The sequence below is a fragment of the Nicotiana tomentosiformis genome, chromosome 12 (assembly GCF_000390325.3).
Source record: "Nicotiana tomentosiformis chromosome 12, ASM39032v3, whole genome shotgun sequence".
Classification (NCBI taxonomy): Eukaryota; Viridiplantae; Streptophyta; class Magnoliopsida; order Solanales; family Solanaceae; genus Nicotiana; species Nicotiana tomentosiformis.
In genome coordinates, this window is record NC_090823.1 from 76,306,922 (window position 1) to 76,327,185 (window position 20,264).

The following is a 20,264-nucleotide window of genomic DNA, read 5'->3' on the forward strand; positions in this document are numbered from 1 at the left end:
TTCGACGCATTATGTGAAAAATTGGTAAAAGTTTAGTTTTTAAGTTAAAAGTCTTGAGTTTTGATGATCGATTCTTAATATTTGATGTTATTTTGATGATTTGAGGTAGCGAGCGAGTTTGTGTGATATTTTTACACTTGTGTAAATATTCATATTGGAGCCCGAGGGGCTAGGGTAAGTTTCGAATGTGTTTTGGAGTGTTTTTGGACTGTTGAGGAAGTCTGGTGCAGCTGGGTTGTAGGTCTCTCAAATGCGAAGACCTGTTCGCAAATGCCAGCTTCACTTTTGTGAAGTCATGCTCGCATTTGCGGATTTGGGTTGGGGACTAAAGACTTGGATTTTGCAAAAGAAGGGTCACATTTGCGAATAGGGGGAAGCCGCATTTGCGATCCTGGCGATGCAATTGCGACTGAAAGTTAGGCTGGGACGTCTTCGCATTTGCGAAGGCTGTCTCGCTTTTGCGATTGAGGGAATTTCGCAAATGCGATAACAGAGGGACTAGGAAGTTGTTTGCTTTTGCGAACAGTGGCTCACTTTTGTGAACATCGCAGTTGCGACAAGTGTTCATAATTACGATACCTGCAGCAGGATAAAAGCTGGGAAAATCGGACTTAACTCATTTTACACCATTTTTCAATCCTAAACTCTCTAGAGGTAATTTTTGAAGAGGATTTCCTTCCCAAATTTATTGGTAAGCAACTTTAACTAGTTTTCAATAATTTTCAATTACTTTTCCATGAATTTAATCATCAAATTTATGAATTTCTAAGTAGAAATTAGGAGTTTTGGGTAGAATTTAGAAATTTTGTAAAATTGAGATTTAGATCTCAAATTAAGGTCGGATTTCAAAACAAATCACGTATCCGGAATCTGGGGTGAATGGGTAATTGAGATTTGGTACGAATATCGAATGTCGACCACGTGGCCCGGGGTTGACTTTTGTTGACTTTTTAAATTTAGTTAAAGATTGAACCTTTTTCATTTGTGGGTTGTTTCTAAAGCTTGTTTTGGATTTTTTGAATGATATTTGGCTAGATTCGGTTGGTTTGGAGGCTTGTTCTAAAGGAAAAGTTGTGCTTGATTGTTGATTCGATTTCGTAAAGAGGTAAGTGTCATGATTAACCTTGACTTGAGAAAATTAGGACTTGATTGGTCTATTTGCTACTTCATTTATGTGTGGGGACAGCGTATTTTCAAGGTAACGAGCGCGCTTGCGTTGTTTTGGGTTTAAACATACGGGGTGGGCTATTCAATTGCATGTTTTCATTTATAACTTGCTTCTTGTATTCCATGTTATTACTCATTTCGTGCATTATTTGCTACTTGTCTTTACTTGTTAAATTCATGCATTATTTTGTTACATGCCTCAGTTTGCTATATGTTTCCATGTATACATGCCCTCATTTATTGACCGCCTTTACTTGCCTTATGTTATTATATGTTGATAATTAGCCGCTTTTACTTGTCTTATGTCTTTGCTTGTTTAATTGCGTTACTTGTTTCCATATCACTTTACTATGTATATTGAACTGTCTTAGAGACTTTATTCGTTTATTTACCTTTTGCGTTACATTGTGAGATACGTTGTAGTTGGTTATAGTATTGTACATATACATTATATATGGTATCAGATTGCACTCTGCAACGGTATTGAGATTATATATGGGATGGGTCCGTGTTGTGTTGTGAAACTGAGCATAGATGATATTCTAGGGGCCTCTGTTGCGCATTTCTTATTCTGATTTTCATGTCAATTATTGTTTCTCTATTCTGTTATTGTTTTCTACTTATATTCGTATAGGTTTTTAGTGAGTGCCTCGTCATTACTTCGTCGAGGTTAGGCTCGGCACTTATGGAGTACATGAGGTCAGTTATACTCATACTACACTTCTGTATTTTTTGTGCAGATTTTGGTATTGGTCCCAGCAGAGTTTAGGGAATATTTGCTCGGACCCGCTTCATCAGGAGACTTGAGGTAGATCTCCACAGCGTTCACAGACCCTGAAGTCCCCTTCTTATCTACTATATTATTTATTTCATTTCGGACAATTGTATTATTATTTCAGACTATATTTATAGTACTTTTAGTAGCTCATATACTTGTGGCATGAGTTTATGGGATTAGTCTAGACATCGTGTATGGATTTTATTAATTTTCTTATAGTTTTACATCTTTATCTACTTAATAATCTACTTTTAAAAATTGTTAAAGTGATTAATCATTTAGCTAATGTTGGCTTGCCTAGCAAGAGGATGTTAGGCGCAATCACGGCCCGTGGTTGGGATTTTGAGTCGTGACAATTACACTGGACGTAGGCTATAAATACCTCATATTTACACATGTATATGCATTCTGCTCTCTATAAAACTACATCTACTATTGTCAAAAATTGTTCTAGTTCTTTAGATATTACAATGCTCTTGTTCTTCATAGTTCAGTGGGGGTTGAAGCTTGATCCCGCGCAACTATGCCTCTTAAAAGGTCTAGCGATTATTATAAATATACTTCAATTTAGAGTCTAGAGTTGAATCCCAACCGGAATTAATCTATTACTCATAACTATTCGTCTCGTGGGAATTAAAGCAATCAATTTCAAGAAGTAGCAAATAGTATGTTTTGGCAATTTAATGAATAAGAATAAGCAATAAAGAAATGCAGTAAATTATTACTAGCAAAACAATTTTTTTAGACAAGAATGGAAAAGCCCGAGTTATGATTTTTCAAATAGTCGGAATCCTCTCCACTACGTCTCCTATTATTTCGCTACCTATTCTCTACGGATCATGAGCATTCTATTTATCCTAATTCTCTCTCAAGTAACTACATTATTATTTTGGATGCACTCTCTCGAATTACGTTAGTTGCACTTTTCTTACTACTCACTATGATAACGTCAAAGTTTTATTATCTCTAAACCCGCCTTTAAAGCCATCGTGTTGACCTATCATATACATTGGGAGTATGTTGTTCAGAAATTACCTAAATATCAATTCTTTCTCAAGCAATACATAAAAAATAGGGAAAGCTAATTGATGGCCATTCAATCAACTAAAATAAACATGTAGTTAAACACATAGAGAAATTAAAAGAAAAATTTATATTTGAATATAACGGAAGATCATCCTTCCAAAGGTTCAACAAACTAGATAGAAATTTAACTATTCTTAGTCATGCTAACAGTCACGTTAATAATTGACACCATTATTCTACAAACTAGGAAGAATTAGAAGAAGAATCTTTATGATTCGTTGCTTGCAATTGTTCCAGTTGTTTTTTCTCTCCAAAATATTATCTAACCCTTAAAAACTAAGTTTAAGAGGTATTTATATGCTAGAATAAAATTAGAGCCAAAATAACCAATCCTTAAATTGACTGGGAGTCAAAACACCTCGGGCAGTGGTAGTGGCACGTCGCACCCATAGTTGGTCGCCCTAGCCTCCGCATAGAGTTGTGACACGCGTTGTCACGACCCCAAATTCCCTCCAAAGGATATCGTGATGGCATCTAGTCTCTACGACTAGGTAATCCTAACAAACAACAAAAACTGAATAGATATATATAATAACAAGTTACTAAAAGCGACTGAATAATAGATAAAACCTTCTGAAAAAAGAATCTTACAAATACACACCCCAAAACCGGTGGAACTGAGTCATAAGCTCTATAGAATGCAACTAGAGTACTACTACATCACTGTCCGAAAGAAAATACAACAGTAATAAAAATAAGGAAAGGTGACTCAAGGCCTGCGGACGCCGAGAGGGTATACCTTGAAGTCTCCGGTAAAAGAAGCTAGCAGGAAATTTCTATCTACTGGCACGAGCGGGCGTACCTGGATCTGCACAAAAAGATGTGCAGAAGCATAGCATGAGTACACCACAACGGTACCCAGTTAGTATCAAGCCTAACCTCAGTAGAGTAGTAATGAGGCCAGGTCAAGACACCTACTAGGATGTGAAATAGACAGTATTAAAATGTAATACATATAGGTAACGGAAGTGAAGAATAACTAATACGGAATAAGATAATAGCAAGAGCTAGTACCGAAAGTTAACAATAGAAACAACATAAAAGAAGCAACTAAAATGCTACAATGATCATATACAGACTAAAACTGCTAGAATAATAAAGAATGAAGCAACAAGAAATATTCCTTCCACAAGACTTTGCAACATGAAACAAATAACAAAAAACACAACGAGGTACCGCCTCGTATAATCAAGAATAACAATTGTGGTACCACCTCGTATTCACATTTCTCAATTCCAATCACAATTCTTCCTTATACCACCGCATGAGCCTTACATTTGAAAATAAATTTTGAAAACAGTTTCCCGAAATAGCTACACACGCTTTAGCCCACCTTATGATGCCGTGTGGCTTCATGTAGTTCCCCTACAAGCAATCACGCACATAAGTACCACCTTATACCGCCGCATGCACATCAACCCAAGCCTTATATCACCGCATGCGCATCAATATCATATTACAATAATAACTCGCACCACAAGTGCCCATATTTCACAACTTTCTAATAACAACAATATCAATGTTTCCACAATAATAGCCCATGGATCCACCAGAACGTATACAAGAATACCAACAGCAATGATGGATGGAAAATGCTCAATAAGATATATGTTTCAACAATAACCAATATCGCCTCAACGTATTAACGACTTTCACAACTTCAACACAAAATAACTCAACAATGAGAAAATAACGTATAACCACGATATTAGATAAGACAAGCTCACAATAAAGGAAATGATCTTCAACAATGAATCTCAAATAATAGAAGTCAACAAGTAAAAGGGCAACATGAACAATTAATTCAAACAATGATAATTATCAATGAATAGATAATATGTAACAATAAAAGGGACAACAACTTCAACTAAAGCATGGGAGCAATTTAGCAAGTAGGATGTAGAACAAATACTAAACAAGTCAACTAAGGCATTTAAGGATAACCTAACACAATTAAGGATGATTTGACTATGAGATTTAGAACATAATACGGTATTTCAATTAAAGCATGGAAATAGTCTAAGTAGCCTAGACAGGTCAAATACTACGTACAATCCGTGTACCCACTCGTCACCTTTCGTACACGGATTTCACTTAACATAATTGAATCAAACAATACCAATCCTAAGGGATATTTTTCCCACACGAAGTTAGGCAAGACACTTACCTCAACTAGGCAAATTCAACACTCGAAAATAACTTTTTCCTTAAAATCCATCTCCACACGGCTCAAATCTAACCAAAATCGACTCAATATCATCAAACAATGCTAGAAAATTCAATTGCAATAGATAAAGTTAATATTTTTACACTTTTCTCAAAAAGTCAACAAAAGTCAACCCGGGGCTTTTCCGGTCAAAACCCGAGTCCAGTGGTAGATTCCGTCTACCCATGACCCCACGAGTTCATATATGTGATTAGTATCAAAATTCGAGTCCAAATCGACTCTCAAAACTCAATTTCTTATTTTTCAAAAATATGACAAAGCTTCATATATTTCTACTTTGATTCATATGATTTTGATGTTAAAATCTAAGATATGTTGATGAAATATGACTAGAAATAGATTAGAATCACTTACCCAAGGTTTGTTGGTGAAAATCTCCTCTCCAAATCGCCTCCTATTGAGTTTAAGGTTCACAAATGAGAGAATGAACTCAAAAATCCCATCTCCCAGCTATTTGATCAGTTATAGATGTCGCAATTGCGGCACTGAAGGCTTGGGGAACTCTTCGCAAATGCGAAGATAGGATCGCATTTGCGACCCCTGTTGCCTCGAAATTGTGACAGAATCATCGCAATTTGTGAATTAGCCCATCCTAAAAGGCCTTCGCAAATGCGAACACTGGGTTTGCAAATGTGAACCCAGCAGACGTGGCCTAGCTTCACAAATGTGAACCCAGACCTCGCAAATGCGAGATCTGAGACCTATGTAGAAAAACCAGCAACTTTGATTGCAACAACACTCAGTTAAGCGTCTGAAACTCACCCGAGCCCTCGGGGCTCCAAACCAAACATTCACACAAATCTAAAAACATCATACAAACTCGCTCGCGCGATCAAAATACAAAAATAACATCTAAAACTATGAATTAAAATCTAAAACACATGATTTTCAAAGAGATTTTCAAGAACTAAAATTTCAACTAAGCATATAAATCCTATCAAATCAACCCCGAACGACGCCAAATTTTGCAAACAAGTTTTAAATGCCATAACAGACCTATTCCAAGTCCCAAAATTAAATTCTGAGCTCAATAGATAAAAGTCAATCTATGGTCAAATGTTTTAACTTAAAATTGCCAAATTTTTGCATATCAACACAAATCAACCTACGGACAGTCAAAATCAATTTCGGACATACACCCAAATTCAAAATCACGATACGAAGCTATGGGAGTTATAAAAATGTAGTTCTAAGGTCGTTTTCACAAAAGTCAAAGTTTGGTCAACGCTTTTAATTTTAAACTTCTAAGTCTAGAATCAGGGGTCCAAATCAACCTGAAAGTTTCTCGGAATGAAACTAAATAACCCCGCAAGTCATAAAGATATAAACACACAAGTGTGGAGAAATAAAAGGGGTAACGAGGTGCAATTACATAAAATAACCGATCAGGTCATTACACGCGCTGACTTTTGTGCCTTTAACCTTGTGAGGCGCCGTTTAAGGCGCAAGAATTTTGGTCGCCTAGCGCCCTCTGAGGCGCAAATGTTTTGCGGCCTTTCGTTGTAATTCCTCTTGTGCTCTACTTCGTTATTTTTTATGCCTCTTTGTCCAACTTTCTTTCCACTTCTTTTCCAAATGGTCCTACATACAAAATCAACTTAAGTAAGTGCAAACATAAAATGAATTTTCACTATTTACAAGCAAAACAAGTAACGCACGACATTATACCGTCTAAGTAAACTTTACCCATGACCATAGTTGATAGCAATAATTAAGCTCTAACATATGCATTCAACACACACTTCCCATAACTTATGCCAAACAACAAAATATTATAAACTTAAAAGGCATGCATCATAGCAATCCTAGACTCAATGACACAATACATTCAAGGCTTGAATACTCAACCTAATAGAGATGTCTAATAACGTTACCTATCCATCGTGAACTGTGTGCACAACAAAAGCAAGAGAGTAATCAGTCCACACATCCAAATCAAATGATCGAATATATTATAAGGACTCACTCATATGAAAGAAATCACTTATTCTCACAAAGAAGTCGCATACATGTAAATGGTACCATAGGCTTGCCCAATATATAAACCTCTACCAATGTAGGGTCATTCCTAAAATTAAGTAAGACTTTTATTATAATTGTAACATGGACTAAGGGAGGGGCAGGATATATATAAGAAATAATGACTAATCCTCTTAAGTATTTTAAGACATCACATATTTAACTTTGAGCACAAATTTCTTCAACCCACTTTAAACATTACAAATAAGTCATCCAAAAACATTTCCTTTTTCTTTAGCACTACTTTAACTTACACTCACTAGCAAGAACAAGATGGATTTATTCTTTAGCTACATGTTTTTCTCTTTTTTTTCAAATTGATATATATATATATATATATATATATATATATATATATATATATATATATATTCTAACTCTTTTTTTAAATATAAATTTGCCCTCCCTTCTAGCGATGTCGTCTTTAAGGTACAAGTGTAAATTTCTCCCGTCGATTGGTTCCACTCATAAGCTACCCTAAGTTTCCTCATTACTTCTTTCTAGTGCTTTCTTTTACAGTTCAAGTGCTTTAAGAGGTAAAAGAATCAACACAATTCAATTAAAAACAAAGGGTATAGGCTTGTAAAGCGAGTGCCAAATGAAAGGTTTATAGTCTCAAAAGGGTTAACTGGGGATAATTTTATTTGTGAAAAGCAATAAAATTCAAAAAGTTCAAAGAAAGCCTAATACTATTTTTCCAACCGAACAACACCTAGGATTTTGCTTCAATACACATTCCAGGCAAGTTTTATACACAATTGCAAAATATGGACTATACAAAAATCTCACCACATGGCACATGACTCACTAAGGAGAATCACATTATGACACCGACTCTCAAATTAATCAAATATTTACAGAGTCAAGAAATATTAAGCATAAAGCAATTTAGCTAAGAAAACGAGCCATAGGCATCCTGAAATATGCTATCCAATTGTATCAAGGCATCATCAAATATTTAAGATAAGAAAAAGGTGAAACACTTGCCAAAGCCTAAGTATGCTACTTGTAATGACTCGATCGTTCGTTTTGTTTATTTGAGCATGTTCCCCTATTTGATATTTTTCCTATGCTTGTTTGATATTTTGTGACTTGCGGGGATGGATGGTTTAGCTTTGAAAAGGTTTCGGAGTGAATTGAGGCACTTAGTTTTATTTTTAGAAGCTTTAGTTGTAAGAGTTGACCAAAGTTTAATGGTACTAATAGGTTCATATAGTGATTTGGACTTGGGCGTTTGTTCGAATTTGGAGGTTCCTAGGATGTTTTGGCTCTATTTGCCAAAAGTTGGCAATTTAAAGGTTTGGAGTGTTCACAAGTTTTATCAGAAGTTGACTTTGATGATATTGGGTTTGGATTGTTATTCTGAAACTTGGAATAGGTTAGTTTTGTTATTTGGATTTGCGTGTAAAGTTTGAGTGTAATCCGGATTGGTTAGGCTTGAATCGGATGTGTGATTTGAAGTTTGGAAGTTATTGTACTTAAGGGAAGGTTAACTTGTGTTTTGATCATCGATTCTTGGTTTTGATATTAATTATGGTAATTTGAGCCTTTGGATAGGTTTGGGGGAGGTATTAGGACTTTTTGGTATGATTGGATGGGGTCCTAGGAAGCTCAAGTGTGTTTTGGATGGATTCCGGACCATTTTAGTATTGGTTGGTAGATTTAGTGCTGGTGCATTGCACACGCGGAGATGGTGTGAGCAGGTGCAAAGTCGCATATGCGAGCAGGGGGTTCGCAGATGCGAATAGGAGGTTGGTTGGGCAGTGGCCGCTTTTGCAAAGTTGGGTCACTTCTGCGAGGCCCGTTTCTGCGAGGGAAGTCCGCAGATACGGACATCGCATTTGTGAAGTGGTACCGCACTTGAGAGGTTTGGCCAGTTGTCAGAAGGCGACATATGTGCTGATTTGGATCGCACCTGCAGGCTCGCGGATGCAGAAATCGCTGGGCAGTCTTATATTTCGAGGGTTTAGCTCATATTTTATTATTTAAAGTTTTGGAGCTCGGCTAGAGGCGAGCTTTAGAGGGATATTCACCATACTTTGGATGGTAAGTTATTTCTACTTGATTTTGATATTAGATCTTGTTTCCCCATGGATTTATACACTTGAAACATAAATTGAAAGAGGAAATTTGGCATTTGGGGCTAGATTTTAGAAGGTGAATAATTGAGTTTTGAACCCTAATTTGGTGTCAGTTTTGGATGAAACTTGTATATTTAGACTCGTATCCGAATGGGTAGTCAGGATTTGTAAGTTTAGTCGGGTTCCGGGAGGCGAGCGCGGGTTGACTTTTTGGTTGAATATGTGTAATTGATTAAAGATGGAACCTTTATGCTCTATACTTGTTTCCTTTGGTATTATTTGGCACTATGGCGTGTTATTTAACTAGATTCGAGCCGTTTGGAGGTCGATTCGTATGGGAAGGCATTTTTGGAGTATTGACTTGGCTCGTTTAAGGTAAATATATTGCCTAGATTTGGCTCGAGGGACTAGTTTCTTGAATTATTGATATTAGCTACGTGCTAGGGGTGGCGTAAATGCGAGGGGTCAAGCCCATGTGCGTGCACCAGGTTTATCCATGTTCATAGTAGTCCTTAGGCTATACTATGCCATGTATTGGATATTGTGATTCTTGATATCATGTCTTTGATGTTTTTATGGTTATGTAACTCTGTGAATCATACTAGAGATCATGTGTAGGCTTGCCTTCCTGTTTGAACCTGATACTCGTTGTTGTATGGTGTAACCGCCTAATCTGAGCTGTAATCGCACACTTCGCACATGCATACACCTTAGCATGCTAGTTATCAGCCTAGGAGTATGCAATTTGATATCCATTGATTGTATACATATATTCTTGTATATGTTTTCTGTGTTATGGACTGGTTTGACAGCACATTAGTTGTCTGTGTGGGTTGAGCTAATTGTGGCACGTGAGTTGTCCGTGCGGTTTTTATAGCATATGAGTTGTTCGGGCTGCGTGTGGATAAAGATCCATCCCCCTAGGGTCATTCGCTCATGTTTCTCCTTGATGACATACACACGGTTATGGAAAAACTTATCAGTGTTAGGCTTTAGTGTATCTTCTCTTTATGCAAATTCCTTGGATGTATAAATAATTTTTACGACATATATCCTCTATATGTTAGCTCTAGAATTGTATACATGGCCTCTTTGCACATATCTTCTCTATGTGCCACTTAGTTGATAAAAGGATACTCATTACATATCTTCTCTATATGTTTCTCTCTATGTGACTTGACTTGTCCATTTATTATATCTTTTCTATATGATGAACTATTATTCTGTTTGATGTTAGTGCATATCTTCTCTATGTGCACTGTTGGCCTGATCTGCAATCATCCATAGATTCTAGTATTGTTACTGCATATTCGTATATATTTATGAGTTGTACTGATTTATCATGTGAGTATCATTGATGATTCTTGCCGCTACCTCTTCGAGGTTATTCATGATACTTATTGAGTACATAGGACCGGTTGTACTCATACTACACTCTGCACTTAATTGTGCAGATCCGGGAGTTGGACCCAGCTGAGCCTCTTTTGGAGATTGTTGTTGTTGCTGTGGAGACCGGAGTAGAGTTGCACCCTAATCACAGTCCTTGGTGTCTCCTTCTATCATTTTATTACTATATTTTATTCTAACAGTACTTTATATTATCAAATTTATATTCTTGTATTAGAGCTCATGACTTGGTATTTCAAGTTCTCAGGATTATGTATTGTCGTAGTCTTTATCTATGGTTATTTGACTCTCATCATTATTTATTCTGTAATTGGTTATCATGTTTCGATATTGTGTTATGTTTGGCTTGCCTAGCAAGTAGTTCAGGTGCCATCCTGACTAGTGGTGGTTTTGGGCGGTGATAAGTTGGTGTTAGAGCCCTAGGTTCATAGATTCTATGGGTTATGAGCAAGTTTAGTAGAGTCTTGTGTATCGATATATTTGTACTTATATTCGAGAGGATACCAGACTGTTATTAAAACTTCTCTTTCATTCATTCTCTATTGTGTCGATTTGTTTATCCTGAAGTTTGAATTGTTTTCTCTTATATTCTCTCAAAGATGGGGAGGACACGTTCATTAAGTTCAGCTGAGTAGGTGTCAGTACCTCAAGCCATAGTCGTGAGAGGTCGGGGCTTAGGCAGAGGTAGGGATGGAATGCGTGTCCCAGCTATAGGTCCCGCTAGAGCAGCCACTGTGGAGCGACCAGTCTCTCCCGTGGAGAAGCAGGTTCCAAATTATGTTGAACCAGTAGGACCATCTCAAGTTCTGAAGGGACCCAATTCTACACTTGGTCTTTAGGAGACTTTTTCTCAGATTCTAAGTGTGTATTTGAGTTTGGATCAGATGGGTAATATTTAGTTTCACCAGCTACCTCGCAAGTTGGGGAGGAGTCCAAACTCTCGCTGCACGCATACTAGAGCAATTAGCTTAGGGTTACCATACAGTGGGGGTTTTGCCGGTGCAGCCATTCATTGCAAATCAGCCCGAGATTAGACTATCCTTGACTGTTGAGGAGTAGAAGAAGCTAGAGAGACTTTAGAGACTTCATCCTCCTTATTTCAGTGGAGAGCCTACTGAGGATACATATGGTTTTCTTGATCAGTGTTAGCGGATTCTACACACTTTGGTCCTAGTGGACTCAAATGGAGTTGACTTTACTACTTTTCACCTAACAAGGCCAGCTTAGAGATGATGGCAGACCTATGAGTTAAGTAGGCCAGTTGGCACAACACCACTCACATGGCCTCAGTTCTTAGTTCTTTTCTTAGACAAGTTCATCCCATAGACTTGTATAGATGAGTTGCCTAGTAAGTTTGAGCATCTATGCTAGGAGGGTATGATCATGACTTAGTAAAAGATGAGGTTCACGGAGCTAGGACATCATGAAGTGTTCTTAATCCTTGCTGAGGGGGAGAGGGTTAGGAGGTTCACTGAGGGCCTCTACTTTGGTATTTTGTATTGGATGGCCCAAGAGGCCGAGATTGATACTACTTTCCATCGGAGTGTTGAGATTTCCAGGCACTTGGAGAATATTCGCATACCGGGGGGGAGAGAGAAGCGGGATTCCAAGAGGGCCCGTGGTTCAAGTGGTTTTGATGGTGCCTCATTTGGAGGATAGGGACATCACATTAGCGGTCGTCCTTTCAGGCATGTTCAGTCAGCCCAGTAGGTTCATCATTGTTCTTCAATCAGCCATGGTTCATACAAAACTCGCCAAGCCAGTCATCATTTAATGCATTGCCGGCGCAGAGTTCACATCGTGCCCTATTCGTTCAGGGTTTTTCGAGCAGGTATTTAGGTTCCTAGGGGCAGTCACAAAGCTAGTAGCTTCATGAGAAAATGGGTTGCTTTTGAGCGTGGAGACTTGGGTCATCTCAGGAGGGCCAGACTTCTAAGTAGTACATCGCATCAGGGAACCCAGTCCATGGTTCCACCACCAGCATCTATACCACCCGCACAACCATCTAAGGTGGGTCCTAGTCTATTTGAGGTTGTCCTAGAGAAGGAGGTCAGTCAGGTAGAGGATAGGCCCGTTGCTATATATTTCCAACCAGGCCAGAGGCATTTGCTTTAGACGACGTGATTACATGTATTGTTTCAACGTGCCATGGGGATGATTCAGTATTATTTGACCCTCGTTCCACTTACTCTTATATATCATCATACTTTTCTCATTACTTGGATATGCCTCCTAGTTCCCTTGATATTTATGTTCATGTGCCTACATATGCTGGTGATTCTATTGTGGTAAATCATGTGTATCGTTCTTATATGGTTACTATTGGGGGGTATGAGACTAGGGTTAATATTCTATTGCTCAATATGGTTGATTTTGAGGTGATTTTGGGTATGGATTGGTTATCTCTATATCATACTATTCTTAATTATCACGCTAAGACCATGACATTAGTGATGTCGGTGTTGCCGAGGCTAGAATGGAGAGGTTCACTTGGTCACACTTCTAGTAGAGTGATTTTATTTCTGAAGGCTCAACGATGGTTAAGAAGGTATGTTTGCCGTATCTGGCCTTTGTGATGTTAGTGCTGATACTCCTACTATTGAGTCAGTTCCAGTAGTGAGAGATTTTCTAGATGTGTTTCTTGTAGACCTATCAAGCATGTCACCCGATTGGGATCTTGATTTGGTTTTGATTTAGTGTCGGGCACTTAGCCCATATCTATTCCACCGTATCGTATGGCACTAGCAGAGTTGAAGGAATTAAACGAACAATTGCAAGAGTAGTTGGATAAGATTTTCATCAGGCTTAGTGTTTCACCTTGGGGTGCACCCGTATTATTTGTGAAGAAGAAAGATGGTTTTATGAGGATGTGCATTGACTACAGGCAATAGAACAAGGTTACCACCAGTAATAAGTATCGATTGTGGCACATTGATGATTTATTTGATCAGTTTCAGGGTGCTAAGGTGTTCTCAAAGATTGACTTGAGATTGGGCTACCATTAGTTGAAGATTAGGGCTTCGGACATTCCTAAGACGATACGAGTTCTTGGTAATGTCTTTTGGATTGACTAATGCCCCAGTAGCTTTCATGCATTTGATGAACAGTGTGCTCTATCCTTATTTGGATTTCTTTGTTATTGTGTTTATTGATAATATCTTGATATATTCTATCAGTAGATGGGAGCACGAGCAACATTTTAGGATTGTGCTTCGGATTTTGAGGGAGAACAAGTTGTATGCTAAGTTCTCCAAGTGTGACTTTTTTGTTGGATTTAGTGGCATTCTTGGGCCATGTGGTGCCTAGTGATAGGCAAGGTGGATCCAAAGAATATTTAGGCAGTTCAGAGTTGGCCAAGACCTTCTACCGCTACTCAGATCAGGAGTTTCCAAGGTTTGGCTGGGTACTATCGTCGCTTTGTGGAGGAGTTCTCATCTATTACACCTACATTGACCAATTTGACTCAGAAGGGTGCTCCATTCAGATGGTAAGACGAGTGTGAGGAGAGCTTTCATAAATTCAAGACTGCTTTGACTACGGCTCCAGTTTTGGTACTGCCTTCAAGATCGGGGTTTTACATTGTCTATTGTGATGCTTCACGGGTTGGTCTTGGGTATGTGTTGATGCAGGACGATAGGGTGATTGCCTTTGCATCGCATCAATTAAATCCCCATGAGAAGAACTATCTTTTCCATGACTTGGAGTTAGCAAATATTATGCACGTGCTCAAGATTTGGAGGCATTACTTATATGGCCTATATTGTGAGGTGTATACGGATCATCGGAGTCTCCAGCATCTGTTTAAATAGAAAGATTTTAATTTGAGGAAATAGAGATGGTTGGAGCTGGAAGGATTATGATATAACTATTCTTTTTCATCTAGTGATGGCTAATGTGTTAGCAGACTCCATGAGCAGAAAGGCAGAGAGTATGGGGAGTTTAGCACTCATTCCAGTTGTTGAGAGGCCTTTAGCGATGGATGTTCAGGAGTTGGCCAATAGGTTGGTGAGATTGGATATTTTAGAGCTGAGTAGAGTCCTTGATTGTATTGTTTCACGATCATCCTTATTTAAGCGCATTAAGGATCGCCGATATGATGATCCACATTTGCTTGTCCTTAGGGACATAGTGCAGCGAGGTGGTGCTAAGGAGGTGACCGTTGGTGATGATGATGTATTGTGACTTCAAGGTCGGATATGTGTTCCTAATGTCGATGTATTAAGAGAGTTTATTCTTGAGGAGGCTCACAGTTTGTAGTATTCTATTCATCCAGTGCCACGAAGATGTATCGTGATTTGAAGTTGCATTATTGGTGGACAAGGATAAAGAAGGACATTGTTGGACATGTTGCACGATGTTTGAACTGTCAGCACGTCAAGTATGAGCACCAGAGACCAGGCGGTTTACTTCAGAAGATTGATATACCGGAGTGAAAGTAAGAGCGATCACTATGGATTTCATAGTAGGGTTGCCACAGACTTTGAGGAAGTTTGATGCCATTAGGGTTATTGTGGATCGGTTGACCAAATCGGCGCATTTCAGTCAAGTTATGACTTCCTAAACATCGGAGCAGTTGGTTAGGATCTACATTAGAAAGATTGTTTGCGTGCATGGTGTACCTGTTTCTATCATCTCGAACCGTGGCACTCAGTTTACTTTGCATTTCTCAAGGGGTGTTCAGCATGAGTTGGGCACGCAGGTTGAGTTTTTGTATTGCATTTCATCCTCAAACGGACGGGTAGTTCGAACGGACTATTCAGATCTTGGAGGATATGTTAAGATCTTGTGTTATAGACTTTGGAGGCCAATAAGATCAGTTTCTACCTTTAGGAGAGTTCGCCTACTACAATAGCTACAAGTCCAGCATCGAGATGGCTCTGGATGAGTCCTTATATTAGAGGCAATATCATTTTATGGTTGGTTGGTTTGAGCTCGGGGAGGCTAGGTTGTTGGGCATAGACTTGGTTCGTGATACTTTGGATAAGATGAAGTTGATTCAGGAGAGGCACTACAACCCAATCCAGGCAGAAGAGTTATGTTGATAGGAAGGTTCGTGATATGGCATTCATGGTGGGTGAAAATGTTCTATTTAGAGTTTCGCCTATAAAAGGCGTGATGAGGTTTGGGGAGAAAGGCAAGTTGAGCCATCGGTACATTGGTCCATTTGAGGTGCTGGAAAGAGTTGGTGAGGTGGCTTATAGACTTGATTTGCCACCTAGCTTGTCGGGAGTTCATCCGGTGTTTCATGTTTTCATGCTTCAGAAGTACTATGAGAATCAGTCATATGTGTTGCATTTTATTTCAGTGAAATTGGATGGGAATTTGGCTTACGAAGAGGAGTCAGTGGCCATTTTGGATATAACGATCCGATTGGTTGTTTTGAACATTAGCATTTTCATTCGGCGATTTGATCCTTCGAGCAGCTTCATAGGATGCATTATGACTTGTGTGCATGGTTGTCTTTGATTTTATAGAGGTTTGGGGTTGATTGGAAGTGTAATTCTCAATTTGGAAGACTTAAATTGGAATGGTTGACCAATGTTTGACTTTTGAGTAAACGACTTCGGATTGGTGATTTGATGATTTCAATAGGTTCATATGGCGATTTCGAACCTGGGCATATGCTCGGATTTGAATTTAGATGTTCCTAGAAGTTTTTGGCTCAGATTATCAATTGGCAATATGAAGAATTTAAGAGTTCATATTTTTTTATTGTAAGTTGACTTTGGGGTTATCAGACTCCTATTGTGGTTTTGAGACCTTGTATATGTTAATTAATTTGATTTGAACTTGTGTACAAAGTTTAGTGGTGATCCGAAATGTTTAAGTGTGATTCCGGCGAATGTTTAAAGGTTTGAAAGTTAAGAGAAAGATTTTGATCGTCGATTCGTAGTTTTGATGTTAATTGTGGTATTTCTAGCCTTTTTATAAGTTTGGTTAAGGTATTTGGACTTATTTGTATGATTGGACGGGGTCCTAGGGGCCTCAGGTGTGATTCAGGGAGGTTTCGGATAATTTCGTATGAGTTTTGTATTGCTGATGTTCTGGTGTTCTAATGAGCTTCGCGATCACGGAAGGTTATTCGCGATCGCATAGAATGATTTGGTTGTTGGCAAGTTGTTCATCGCGTTCACAGCTAGCGGACCGCATTCGCACAGTATTGGGTAGGTTGGTGCATCGCGTTCGCGTGAGATGTCTGTGTTCCCGAAGGCGTGCAGGCAGGCGGGACTTTGTCTTTTGCGTTTGCGTAAGAATGATCGCATTCATGCTACTTTGGAGATTTTGGTCATCGTGATCACAACTATAGCTTCACTTTCATGAAGAGGGCAATTTAGCAGATTGCATTTTTATGCTTCCCGATAGCGGGGCCCTATCGTGATCGCTAAGGGTACCCCTGGACAGACTTTATATTTTGTGTATTTCGAGATTTGGAGCTCATTTCTCATATTTTGAACCCAAAAGCTTGGAGAGTGGCGATGTCTCATGGAGATTTTCATACAAGACTTTGGGGTAAGTTATTTCTACTTATTTGTGATTATATTTCAAGAATCTACATGAATTATTAACACCCAAAACATGGAGTTTTAAGATGGAAATTGAGGTTTTGTCTACACTTATAAGAGAGTATATTTTGAGGATTTTAGTACCGATTTGGGCTCGGTTTTAGAATCAAATCATATATTTGAACTCGACAGGTTATGGGTCATCGGATTTTAGTATTGGTTCCGAGTTTCGGGCATACGGGTCCGGGGTTGAGTTTTGTGACTTTTGGAAAATTCTTTAAAGATCGAGGCTTTATTGATTGGGATTACTTCCTATGGCATTGGTTGACTACCTTGATTAATGTGTTGACTAGATTCGAGCCGGTTAGAGGTGATTCTCAAGGAAATGCAATTTTAGAGCTTTTGACTATCCCGGATGAGGTACGTATCTTACCTAATCTTGTGTGAGAAAATAACCCTTAGGATTGGACCTTACTTGTCTAACTGTGATGTATGCAAAGCGACGTATATGTGAGAAGACGAGCTATATGTGGGTGCTATGTATGAAAAATGACCAGACTAGACTCTAGGCTTCTACTATGCCTTAATTTGGTTGTGTGCTCTCTATGATACATGTGTAATCCTTTGTTAAATTACTGAACTTACCCCTTCATGCTAGAGATCATGTTTTAGGATTATCATCTCCTAATTAGCCAAGATGGGCATTTGTGGAATCATAGCTAAATTGATTTAGCCGTAGTCATATCTTATATCTTGAGCACACATCCGCACTTTAATATTTTCATGTACTTGTGCACCTTATTGATGAATTGTGAGAATATGTCTCTGGATGATAAATTGTTATCTTTAATTTGTTATGATCATGGCACATATGGACATGTTGAGCGACTGATTGGGTGTTGGCACGAGGTTTCTTCTGTGTAGATATTGTAATTGTGATGATGTACGGGATATAAGGGTAGCATTCTTGATTTTGATGATGTGTGGAGTATAAGGGTGGCCTTCTTAATGCTGAAGATGCGTGGAGTATAAGGGTTCCATTCTTGACTATGATGATGATATTATTATTCTGGCATGAGGTTTTATATCATGCAGCGTGTGGATATGGATCCATCCCTCTAGGGTCACTCTCTCATGTTTCTCTCTTGGTGGTGTACACGCGGATTGTGGGACCTTTATTGATGTGAAGATGAGTGGGGTATAACGGTTCCATTCTTTGTTGATGATGAGTGAAGTATAAGGGTGGCATTCTCGATTATGCAAGTGAATTCTTTATGCTTTATCATGCATTTTACATGTTTTCACATTGCATCTAACATTCCGTCCTATGCCTCTATTATTATTTGATGATTTGATTGTCAAGATGGATTGAGTTGATATCTCATATTTTATTGAGTCGATTGTAGTGCATTTGGATTGATGTGCAAAAAAGAGTTATCGTCATGCATTAATGTGTTAGGTTCATGTAAAGGTCTTAAAATCATGGTATTTGGAATTTAATATGGAATATGATCATTGTTGTGTATAGACTTTACGTTCATGTAGGAGTATTCGAGCACACACTCTACTTGGTGCATGTCCCATTGTATACAAAGTTGGTGCAAGTGGTATTTGCTTGATCTGTTTAATTGGCAAGCTTGTTTATTACCCAAAGCCAGTCGTGCACCTTTATTATTGATATTTGTTGTTCTGTGACTACCTTTCTGGATATTTCATTTTATTGTACATGTTATTGAGCTACACAGGTTATTCAAAATGAGTTTCTTTTGACTTAAAAACTTTGTCACTACTTCACTGAGGTTATTCAACATACTTTTTGAGTACATTGGGTCGGTTGTACTCCTACTACACTTATGCGTCTTACGTGCAGATTTTGGAGCTAAGTAGTTGTGGAATACGGATCCTAGCATTGAAGACGTACCAACGTTCCAGACTCAAGCTACCTCATTTTTATGGTAGTTTAGAACTTCATTTTTGTTTATGTAAACTTCAAACAGATGTTGCATTTATTCTTCATACCTACACTATAAATCTAAATCATAGTGGCTCATGACTTGTACTACCAGTCATTGGGATAGTTGTATTAAATTCTTTTGCAATTTTACTTATTATTACTGATGAGTTCTCATTATAGTTGCAACTTATACTATTTGGCTTGCCTAGCGGGTTGGGTTAGGTGTCATCACGACTTGCTGGGATTTTGGGTGGTGAAAAGTTGGTATCAGAGCTCTAGGTTCATAGGTTCTACGAGTTATGAGAAAATGTCTAGTGGAGTCTTGCGGATTGGAATGATTACGTCCATACTTATCTTCGAGAGGCTACAGGACATCTAGGAAACTTCCCTTCTTTCTTTCCTTATCGTGCGACCTTGTTTCAACTTGAAGCTTATATCTTCCATTTCTTCTTATTCGTTCGTATGTGATATTAAGCACTTGGTATTAGTTAGGCACCTATGGCTTATGATGTTGTGGATGATATACGAGATGTGTTTTTGTGTTACGAAGGTAGGCCAGTCTGGAGTACTTGAGGCCAGGTTTAGACTACAACTTTGGTTCAGCAGATTCAGTTGTGTGAGTATATATCTTAGGACTTTTATGTCTGGTGGTGTCCTTAACCGTGGGATTGATGGCTCAGTGAGTGGCCACATACATATATGATAAGTAATATGTGACTGAGTACTGCACTTAGATGGTCTGGATGAGACGAGAAGGATTTGCTTGGAATTTGTAGGGCTATGGATGCTTGATTATCTTCTTGATGTGTTGTCTAATCTTACATATGGATGTGTTGGTAGATCTTTCAGTTGTTCATTTATGGGATGAAGCGGATTATTATATATGGTCAATAAGTACGGACTCGGGAGGATTAATTGATTGTATAATGGTTGTGACCATGGTAGAGCGATAGAAGATGTTATTTGATGCTAAGCAAGTGGGTTATCTTCTAGGAGAAGCTTTGATATTGTGTGGTTTTTATGAGACTTATGTGAAGAACTT

At 38.4% G+C, this 20,264-nt stretch overlaps 1 protein-coding gene across 1 annotated transcript; it reads left to right on the top strand.

Moving 5' to 3' along the window:
• Positions 1–14,650: 14,650 nt before the first annotated feature.
• LOC138902896 (uncharacterized) lies at positions 14,651–15,198 on the top strand. Its single transcript, XM_070190796.1, has 2 exons — positions 14,651–14,943; positions 15,039–15,198. The coding sequence occupies exons 1-2, from the start codon at positions 14,651–14,653 to the stop codon at positions 15,196–15,198; spliced, it is 453 nt and encodes a 150-aa protein (XP_070046897.1).
• Positions 15,199–20,264: the final 5,066 nt, after the last annotated feature.